At 36.3% G+C, this 11,375-nt stretch overlaps 1 protein-coding gene across 1 annotated transcript; it reads right to left on the reverse strand.

Annotated features, from left to right (window-relative positions):
* Window positions 1-10,217: 10,217 nt before the first annotated feature.
* On the reverse strand, window positions 10,218-11,162 carry LOC140508978 (olfactory receptor 8D1-like). Its single transcript, XM_072616896.1, has one exon. It carries the CDS (start codon window positions 11,160-11,162, stop codon window positions 10,218-10,220), a length of 945 nt encoding a protein of 314 aa, XP_072472997.1.
* Window positions 11,163-11,375: the final 213 nt, after the last annotated feature.

Raw genomic sequence — 11,375 nt, forward strand, 5'->3', positions numbered from 1 at the left:
TTGGATAAAGTATCAAACACTAAATCCACAAGCACTTATTAAGTTCCTACTGTATGTGAAACATTGACTAGGCCTTGTCCTCAAGATGAATATTTTCTATTGGAGGGAAAGTACAAATACACATACACATTTATATTAAAACTACACAAAATAAATCCAAGAAATTTTTGAGAGAATCAAGAAAGGTCCCATGAAGAAAGTGGCATTTGAGTTTAAAAGAAAGTAAAAAGTTCTAAGTAGCTGAGATGTGTAAGGAGTACTTTCCAGGGATCAAGGGAATCCTAGGCAAAAGCACAGAGGAGGCTGATAGAATGTTGTGTAAGGAACAGAATAACTATTTTGCTGGACTAGAGTGTGTAATGAGGATTAATGTACAGCAAATCTGGTAAGAAACGGGTTAAAATTTTTTCTATTTTCTACATTATAACATGCTGTTAGATGGATAATCTATTATAGCAGGAAGCACCCTGGCATACACAGGAGGACCTGCTTCACAGATTTTTAGATATGCTTTTCTAAAAGGAAAGCAACTTATAAGGGGTCAACAATCTACTTTAATTACATATACCAACAGTGAAAATATAAGCAGAGAAATAAAGACCAACAGACAGGGCTTCTGACTATCTGACTATAAGTAATACATACATCACAGATCAACAGATAAATTCAACTGTCTAAACATTACATACAAACATAGTTACCAGAGAGAGAAGCACCAACATCTGGGTTTTAAAAGGAGGGGGGGATCCCTTAATGGCTACCCAGAGTCTCATCTAGCACATGAACCTTCTTCCAAGAAACCAAAGAAAAATGGCTAATGCAGGGTTAAATGATTCATCCAGGGTCATACAACTAATAAATGTCAGAGGGTGGTTGTGTACTCATCAATATGAGTCTTCCTGCCACAGTACTCTATCCCCTTTACCACCTAGTTGCCCCTTATTTACAGACCACTCTCCTTAATTCAATGTGTGGTCCAGTCAATCTGACCCTCTTACTATTTGTCATATGTGGAAGTCTATTCCCTAAATACAAGGATTTGAATTGTCTCTTCCCCTTCTTTAGAATACACTCTTCCTTTAATTTTCAAGACTCAATTTAAGTGTGACTTTGTACATGAAGCCTTTCCAGATTCCACAGACTGCTAGATTGTATTTCCCTAGTAGTCGTATATCTAATGTATATGTGCGTATATCATATATATTTTCTCTCTCAGTAAAGTGGAAGCTTTTTTAGAGCAGATTGTTTAACTTTTTTCTTTGTATTCCCAGCACTAATCCTAGTGCCTTGCACAGAGAAACTACTTGATAGATGCATCTTGACAGATTTTGATTGATTGATGACTGAAACCATGCTTAAAGAACATTCTAGCAATTCTCAGCCAACTTTCACTGTTCATTTCACTCCTGACCTCAATGATGAACTTGATGACTTTACACTATCCATTTGGAGTTTCTACAAAGTATAGGGTAGTAGAAAGAGCATTTGATTTTGAGTTTGAGAACCTGAGCATGAACTGTGGTGAGAAAACAGCAATGGGTATAATCTTGAAAATGTGAACACAGTGGAAAAGAGAGTACTCAAAAAGTAAATATATTTGATCAATTTGTGGGAGGATAAATTATAATTTGGAGCCTACTGCTTAATTGACATGGGGGAGGGGGAGGAAGATCATTGTTCCTTCAGACTCTTACTGTCTGAAACTGTAAAACAAGGAACAGAAAGAAACTGATGATTTGGATGTATGTGATTGAAGAAAAAAAAAGGAATAAAAAGGGAACATCACTATGAAGGAAACAAGAAAGACAGAAGAATTCAGTATTTCTCATAATTTGGGCATGCCAGAAGAAGAATACAAACGGAGGACCAAGGACAGCAGAAATCTCAGGAAGTTCATGTTAATCTAACTGTAGCAATGTGTTGAACACATAAATACCCAATGAGTTTAGAATTGAAATTTAGAATTGAAATTCATAAAAGTTGATAAGGAAATTGGTATGAGAGTGAAATTTAAGAAAGAAAGAAAAATTGAGGAAGGAAAAATCAAGCCAGATAAACTTCATCTTATGGACATTCTCCTGAATTTGCTCCTGACCTCTAGGCTTTGGCACCATGCCTCACAAGCTTTGTAACCCTGAAAGAAGACCTACCATGAGGTTTTCTTTTCCAGGATGATCCCTCTGCTCCTGTATCCCCTTCTCCTAATTAGTAAGCTTTTCCTCAAACCTTCTTTTCAAAGCAATGTCTGCTCCAGAATTTCTTATTCCATTCTGCTCCTGACTCTAGAGTTCTCTCCTCAGTCTCTCCCTCTCTACCTTTTTAAGGATACTCATGTGTTGTCTTCCCACATTAAAATGTGAGCTCCCTAACGATAGGAACTATCTGTCTTTTTGCTTATATTTTTATCTCGAGGGAATAGCACAGTTCTTGAGACAGAGAAAATGCTTAACTTATACTTGTTGACTTGATTAGAGTATGGAGGTCTGGTGAAAGGAGCAATTGAATGGAGAGAGGAAAATGATAATACCTAGTAACCTGAGTCTGGGTTGAGTGAAGAAAGTGAGAGAAAAAAGTAGACTGAGATCATTCCAATTATACATTACTATTGTTGATCTCATTCCTTTTTTCCCTCAACTTTGTCTTTGCAAAGAAGAAGGTAAATCACAAGAAGAGGAAAAAGTATAATAAGATGTGATGGATTTAGAAGCGTATCTGAAAATGTAACTGTGAATAACAATAGGTTGATGTCACCAAAAAAGAGACAAAGGTGACAAAATGTAGAAAGTACAATCCAATAATATTTTGTTTATAAGAAACATATTAACAATATAAATACTCACAGAATTAAAATGAGAAGCTGGAATAAGAAACATTTTTTTCTCAGATGAATAAAAAATCAGTCGTGGTAATTATTATCTCAGACTAGGAAGAAGTAATCATAGTCATAGTTCAAAGAGACAAGCAAGGAAATTATGCCATGTTTAAATGACCTATAAATAATAGTAATAATAATATTAATAATAAAGATAATAATGGAACATTAACACTATAATCAAAGTATTGGGAAGAGTAGATAGTGAAAAACTCAGTGGGAACTTTAATGTGCTGCTTTTAGATCTAGATAAGTTAAACAGAAAGCTAAAAAACAAAGATATTCAAAACATAAATGAAATTTTAGAAAAGTTAGCTATGATAGACCTCTGGCAATTATTGAGTAGGATTCATAAGGATTACACATATTTTGAACTTTTTATGTTATGTTCACAAAAATAGAAGGTACTAGGTCACAAAAAACTATTAAACAAATACAGTAAAAATATTAAACACATCTTCTTCTTTCCAGGTCATTGATTATATTCAATAAGGATAATTAGAAGAAAATATTCAGATGTAAGAGGATTCAATAAAATAATCCTAGTGAATGAAAGAAAAAAAAGAAAGAAGAAAAAAAGAATTTTATGAAAGAAAATGACAATAATTTTAAAGCATTGAAATATTTATGATATAGACAAAACAGTCTTTAAAGGAAATATTACATGTCTAAACTTTTTCACTAACACTGCAAAGACAGAAAATGCAGGTTCATGAACAGGCATATAACTGGAAAACAATAAATGAGAAAAAGGAACCTCAAAATACAAATTTTGACAATCAAAGAAGAGATAAAATTGGAAACAAAAGAAAAATCATTAAGTTGAAAAATAAAAGCAAGAGTTGTTTTTTTTTTTAAATAGTATTGGGGCAGAGTCAAGAAGGCAGAGTGAGAGCACAGATTCACCTGAGCCCTACCATAAATTCCTTCAGATACCTCTAAAAAGAGAAAGGGAACAAAATTTTCAGTGGCAGAATTCACTAGGAGCAAAGTGTGGCAGATTTTCAGCCCAGGCCAACCTGGAAGGATGGAAGAAAAGATCTTTTAATTTTTTTACTTATTTTTTCTTAATCAATTTATTTGTTTTCAGTTTTCAACAATTGCTTCCAAAAGTTTTAAATTTTCTCTCCCTCCCTCCCACCTTCTTCCCCAAGATGGCATGCAATTTTATATGGGTTTTACACATACATTCTAATTAAACACATTTTCACATTAGTGATGTTGTATAGAAGAATTATAATGAATAGGAGAGACCATGAGAAAAATCACACCAAACCAAAATATAACAGGAGAGAAAATGATCTGCTTTATTCTGCATTTCAATTCCATAATTCTTTCTTTGGATGTGGATGACATTTTGCTTCAAAGGGTATGGACATTTTTATAGCCCTCTGGGCAGAGTTCCAAACTGCACTAAAGAATGATAGGATAATCTCACAGCTTCACCAACAATGTATTAGTGTTTCAACTCTCCCACATCTTCTCCAACATTTATCATTTTCCTGTTTTGTCATGTTAGTCAATCAGATAGGTGGTATGTAGTACTTCAGAGTTATTTTGATTTGCATCTCTCTAATCAATAGTGATTTAGAGCACTTTTTCATATGACTATAGATAAGTTTAATTTCTTCCGCTGAAAGCTGCTTGTTCATACCCTTTGACCAATTTGCCAGTTGGGGAATGACTTGTATTCTTGTTCATTTCACTCATTTCTTTACATAAAAATGAGACCTTTATCACAGACACTAGTTGAAAAATTCTTTCCAAGTTTTCTGCTTCCCTCCTAGTCTTGGTTGCATTGATTTTGTTTGTGCAAAAACTTCTTAATTTAATGTAATCAAAATTATCCATTTTGTATTTTGTTCTCTATGTCTTGTGTGGTCATAAATTTTTCCATTCTCCATAAATCTGACAAATAAATTATCCCTTGTTCCCCTAATGCATTTTTATAGTATCAGCCTTTATACCTAGATCATGTACCCATTTGGACTTTATTCTTGTGTATGGTGTCAGACATTGATCTATACCCAGTTTCCACCACACTATTATCCAGTTTTCCCAGCAGTTTTTGTCAGACAGTGAGTTCTTAAAAAAAGGTGCATACCTTTTGACCAAACAATATTGCTTCTAGGACTGTACCACAAAGAGATCACAAAAATGGGAAAAAGTTTCACATGTACAAAAATATATATAGTAGCTCTTTTTGTGGTGATCAAGAACTGGAAATCAAGGGAATGCCTATCGATTTGTGAATGGTTGAACAAGTTGTGGTTTGTGAATGTAATGGAATATTATTGTACTATAAGAAATGATGAACAGGCAGGCTTCAGATAAACCTAGAAAGACTTATATGAACCAATGCTCAGTGAAATGAGCAGAATCAGGGGAACATTATACACCTGTGGTAAGAGCCACAGGGTGAGAGGACTGTTTCTGATGGACTTAGCCTTTCACAGCAATGCAAGGAACTAAAACATTCCCAAAGGACTCCTGATGCAAAATGCCACCTACATCCAGAAAAGAACTATAAAATTGGAATGCAGAATGAAGCAGAACATTTTTTCTTATGTTATGTTTTGTTTTGGTTTTTCTCATTGTTTGTCTCATTCATTTTAATTCTATACAACATCACTAATGTGAAAATGTGTTTAATAAGAATGTATTTGCAGAACCCATATAAGATTGCATACCATTTTGGAGAGGGAGCGAGAAGGAAGGAGCAGAAAAGTTAAAACTTATGGAAGTAACTGTTGAAAACTGAAAACAAATAAATTTAAAAAATAGTTAATAAAATTGACTAACTACTATCTAATTTGATCAAAGAGTATGAAAGTTTTTCACAGGAAAAATTAAAAAGGAGAAATCATGATAGATAATGAAAGAAGAAAACTATCAGTATTTTGCCAAGAAAAAATGAAAACTTAAATGAAATGGATGAAATCTACAAAACTGTAAAATGACCTGATTAACAAAAGAGCCTTAGGTAATATAAACAGCCTGTCATCACAGAAGCTACTGGATAATCTAGAAGTAATATGATTTATATGTCTGTATTGAGATTGTCCCTTACATGCAGCAATAATAGGTGTCGTGTGTGGTTCAAGGTCATGTCTGAAAAGACATAGCTTTAAGCTATTCTCAATCAATCAATTCATAAATGTTTATTAAGTGCATATGGAATGTCGGGCACTGGACTAAGTGCTAGGGATAAAAAAAAGGGGTGATAGTCCCTCTCTCAAGAAGTTTGTCCTCCACCATTAGATGGAGGCAATACACAAATAAATATATAATATTAGATAGATAGACAGACAGACAGAAAATAGACAGGCAGACAGACAGATAGATAGACAGATGAGAAATAAGAAAAAGAAGGAAGACACTGGAATTAAGAGGAATTGGGGAAGAGTTTTCTGTAGCAGGTGGTATTTCATGTGAAAATAAAGGAAGCCAAGGAGGTTAATACTCATAGCATAGGGAAGGCAGTATTCCAGCCATGGGGGACAAATAGAGAAAACGTCTAGAGTTAAGAGATGTAGTGTCTTGTTCATGAAATAGCCATGAGGACAGTGTCACTGGATCAAACAGTATATATTGGGGCATAAGATGTAAGGAGACTAGAAAGGCAGGAGAGGGTCAGATTATGAAGGGCATTGAAGGCAAAACAAGTTTTTGTATTTGATCCTGAAGGCAATAGGAAGCTAGCGGTCTTTATTTCATGGGGAGAGAGTATATGGTGGAATGTGATATGATCATGTCTGCACTTTAGAAGTATCACTTTAGTTATTTCATGGAAGATGGATTTCAGTGGGGGGAGACTTGATACCCATGGACTCATGAGCAGGCTATTTCTTTGATCAAGATGTGAGGTCATCAGGGCCTGCACCAGAGAAGTGGCAGTGTTAGAGGAGAGATGATGATGTAATCAAGTGACATTTTAAAGATGAAATCAGCAGGCCTTGGCACAGACTTGGATATGATGTGTGTGTGTGTGTGTGTGTGTGTGTGAGAGAGATAGAGAGAGAGAAAGAGAGAGAGAGAGAGAGAGAGAGAGAGAGAGAGAGAGAGAGAGAGAGAGAGAGAGAGAGAGGCACATTCATGTAGAACATAGGAAATGAGCCACGTGAGAAGGAGAGATTGAAAATAACTGAAAGAGTGGGGGATGACAGAAGGGTCAATCTTTTGGAACAGACAGGATGGAATAGGATCACTTGAATAAGTGGAGGAGTTAGCCTTGGTAAGGAGTAAAGCCACTTTATCATGTGAGGCATTAAAAGAAAAAGCCCCTGAAAGTCACAGAAGTCACCTGAGTCATTCACAGTGAATGACATCATTGTTTTCCGAAATATGTGAGGTAAGGTTTTCAGCTGAAATGGTGGGTGGAGGGGGAGCCATGGGTAGTCTGAGGAGGGATGAAAAGGTTTGAAAGAGCCAATGTGGAGACTGGGATAGGGAGTTATTAAGGAAGACATAGTAGGATGGCTAAGTAGCAGTAAGGGCTGAGTGGAAGTTATATAAAATAAATTTGTAGTAGACTCAAAATGGTGCTGTGATTTTCTCCACTCTTATTCAGCAGTATGTATGTAGAAGCAAAGGTGACAAATGAGGGGAGCGATCAAAATCTGAGGCTTGCCTTGGTATAATTGGTAACATGATAAGGATTGGGTAGGGATTCAAGAAGGAAAACTAGAACTGAGTTGGTTTACCAAGAGGTAAAAATGGAGAAAAAAATAGAGTAGCCAGTGCAATGGAGATGACCTTGGAGAGAACTGAGGGATAAAAGTACTGGAGGTCACAGTGCAGATGGAGAGTAGAATTTTGTAATGGAAGGCAAAGGGAGAAATGAAAAGCTAATAGATTATGGTCAGGTAAGTGCAGTTTGGAATTCTTGATCATAGAGGCGGTACATTTGTGGGTGATGGAAAGATCATAGGTATGACTCTCCTTTTGTGAGGCAGAAGTGGGATGGAGTATTAGCTCATGAGAAGTAAGCAGATTAAATCTGATCAAGAATTTTTGAAGGAGAATCAATATGTATGTAAGTCTCTTAGTATGAGGGCAGGAGTTGGAGAGGAGAAAATAATTGTGAACCAGCTATCAAACCCATTGAAGAAGGAAGTATAGTCACTTGGGCAGGGGGTCTAGAGATAACAGTTACCTGTATTTTCATGGAATGGTAGATATGAATGGCATGAACCTCAAAGGAGAAGGGATTATTGAGTGGTGGAGGAAGGTAGAAAACCTGGAATTTACAGTGTGGGACAAGGAGTATTATAATACCCTTATTTTCAACTAGTAAGCTGGAAAAATGTGTGAAAGTGCAACCAGTATGACAAAGGCTGTCTAAGTAGCCTGTGTCATCCAGAGGAAGCCAGATTACAAGAAGACCTAGTAGATGGATGGAGTAAGAGAGGAATAGGTTTAAAATGAAGGGTAGTTTGTTGTCTATGGAAGAGACATTCCAGGGGTCACAGTGACAGGTCTAGGTGGAGTTAGAAACAGACTTTGAGGGGGATATTTGAAGAGGTTGGAAGTGAAGAATTCAGTGTTGGGTGATGTAGAATGGGTTTGGTATGATGACCTATAGGAGTTTGGGGTCATTGGGACGTATGATGCGAGAATGCTCATCACTAAGTGAAGGGCAACACTTTTCTACCTTCAAATACAGGTGTGGTTGGAAGAAGTTGAAGGGAGACTCCTAATTTTCTGCCAAGAAATAAAGCAGGAGGTCAGGAGTGGGGTCACTATTGTCACTATTTTCCTCAGAAAGACAGGGTGCTAGGCTAGGATGAAGTTTATTTACTTTCTTAAAAAGTATTGGTCTAGGAGATATAGTTTTCAGATTTAAGTTAAACCTCTTAGTGTTATTTGAAAAGAAGACCTTCAAGCTTTATATACAGTGCTTGACTTCCTTTCCCTCCACATACCAGTTTCACAATGAACACACATATCAAATAGCAAAAAACTGCATTTATCGAAGTCATTAGCAAAATAGATATCAGAGGAATATGAATATATGAATATATACCAGACAATATAAATTGAAGGACCTCTTCTATTGGGAGTAAGATAATGCAGCTCAATCAAAAGAGAGTTCTAGATGTCACCCAAATGAGAAATCCCCCCACCCTATAGCCCTAAAGACAGGATCTAAACCAACTACTCCACATTTCAAGAACAAGTTTCTATTCACAATTACTTATATAATGAACACTAAAAAGCATAGAATTTAATTTTACAAGATGTTCTAATTGGCTATATGACTCCCTGGTGGCTGCCTCAGTGGATTGCATCTTGGAGGAAACAGGAACAAATAATAAAAAATCTTCCCCTGTGTATTCTGAACCAATGGAACAATTTTTTTTTAATGACTCCCACTGCATCTAATAGCTTGTGGGGCATGTGATCACTTATCAGAGATACATATTCTTCATTAAATCAAACAACCAGGTGGGAGAACAGCAAATGTTGTAGAGTAGGTTGAATGCCAATCTGAACACTGGATAGGCAAAGTTAAGAGGTTATACTCTCCATCTGAAGATGTGTGGTTTTACTCAAGTCAACCTTCAGTTCTGATTTTAAAAAGAAGAGAGATTTATTATGATGAGAAGGAGATATTTCCATAGATAAAATACATAAATTTTAGGGTGTGGCTTGTCCCTCTTTTCCCCAAGCAACCACCATGTGCAACTTGTAGACTTCAGTACCTAAGTCACAGATAGTAGGGATAGGCCACTTGAAAAAAGAATGTTAGAAGTGCTGTAAATTCATAGAAAATGGCATACCTTGAAGTTTTCTCAAAGTTTTACTTTTATAACCCTGCCTCTTAAAATTGGAATTTGAGGGGAATGGGTAACCCACCTGGTAGCAAAGCCGTAGGGCAGTGAGATATTAAAAGAAAGTAAGTTTTGGTGAAGTTATGCTGGCGTTATGGAAGGCCAGGTCTGGGTGAATGTGGTAAGTAGGGAGGCTTTAGGAAACTAGAATAACTTGGGGAAATTGAAATAATTTTTGAGCATTTATGTGAAAAAGAGGAAATGAAAAGGAATGCACACTGAGAAGGTGTTTGTATTGTAACTCTATTGAAGAAAATAAACTAAGTTCAGGCATTGTTTTGTTTTCTTTACCTCTCTGGTACCTAACAAGTTGTATTTCTTAAAGCTGATAATTAACACATGTTGAATGAATTACTAAATGAATGAATGAAAACTAAACTTTTGAAGTTATAGTTTTATCTGTTTCACAATGTTTTCCAATGTTAATCCTCATTTCATGGGAAAATATTGACTTTTTCAGAGAAAGTAGAAAGAAAAATCAAGATCATTGTTGTCTGTAATTTTGCTTGGGGCTACATGGACTTGGAAAATATTGTACCCCTCATGATTTTCTTTAGTACATCCTTGACATCCTTATTCCTCAGACTGTAGATTAGGGGATTCAGCATGGGGATGACTGTGGTATAAAATATTGAGGCCACCTTCTCCTGAGTCATGCTACTGTTTGATGATGGCTTAAGATACATGAAAATAACAGTGCCATAAAAGATACCAACAGCAGTCAAGTGGGAGCTGCAGGTACTAAAGGCTTTAGACCTCCCTTCAGCAGACTGGATGCGAAGGATGCTAGTGAGGATGAAAGCATAAGAGATGAAGATGGCAGTAGTGGTTAAAAATACATTGAATATACCAAGAACCACCAACAGAAGCTCATTGAGGTAGGTGCTAGAGCAGGAGAGCTTGAGAAGGGGGATGATGTCACAGAAATAATGTTTAATGACATTAGGACCACAAAAAGACAATCTGACCATGCAACTTAGGTTAAACAGAGTGCTAAAGGTACCCATAGCGTACACCCCTGTCACCAAAAAGGAGCAGACTCGTGGAGACATGATGACATTGTAGAGAAGAGGCCTACAGATGGCAACATAACGGTCATAGGCCATGGCTGCCAGCATGTAGCATTCAGAAACAATAAAGAAACCGAAGAAAAAAAGTTGTGTCATACACCCGTTGTAGGATATGATGTTTTTGTCCCCTATAAAATTCACCAGAAGTTTGGGAGTAATTGCAGAGGAGTAGCAGAGATCCACAAAGGACAAGTTGCTGAGGAAATAGTACATAGGAGATTGTAGCTGAGGGCCACTAGCAATTAGTAGGATCATTCCCAAGTTTCCCACCACAGTGACCACATAGATGTCCAGGAACAAGATAAAGAGGAGCAATTGAAGCTCTGGCTGGTCTGTTAATCTCTCAAAGTTGAACATAATTACTGTAGAGTGATTTAATGAAGCCATTGCTTTGCAAAATACCAAAGATCAACCCTGTGGAGAAAAGAAGACACATAGAAGATGAAATATTATTTACCATTTTTTGACATTCTTGTGTTTGTGGTGGTAGGGGAAGAAAATGGGTTATTAGGAAATGGTAGATAGGAGCATATGGTTTACAACGCACTTTAATACATTATCTCATGTAAGTTTCACAATAAAACCATTAAGTTCAATATT

Source organism: Notamacropus eugenii, chromosome 5 (genome assembly GCF_028372415.1).
Source record: "Notamacropus eugenii isolate mMacEug1 chromosome 5, mMacEug1.pri_v2, whole genome shotgun sequence".
Lineage (NCBI taxonomy): Eukaryota > Metazoa > Chordata > Mammalia > Diprotodontia > Macropodidae > Notamacropus > Notamacropus eugenii.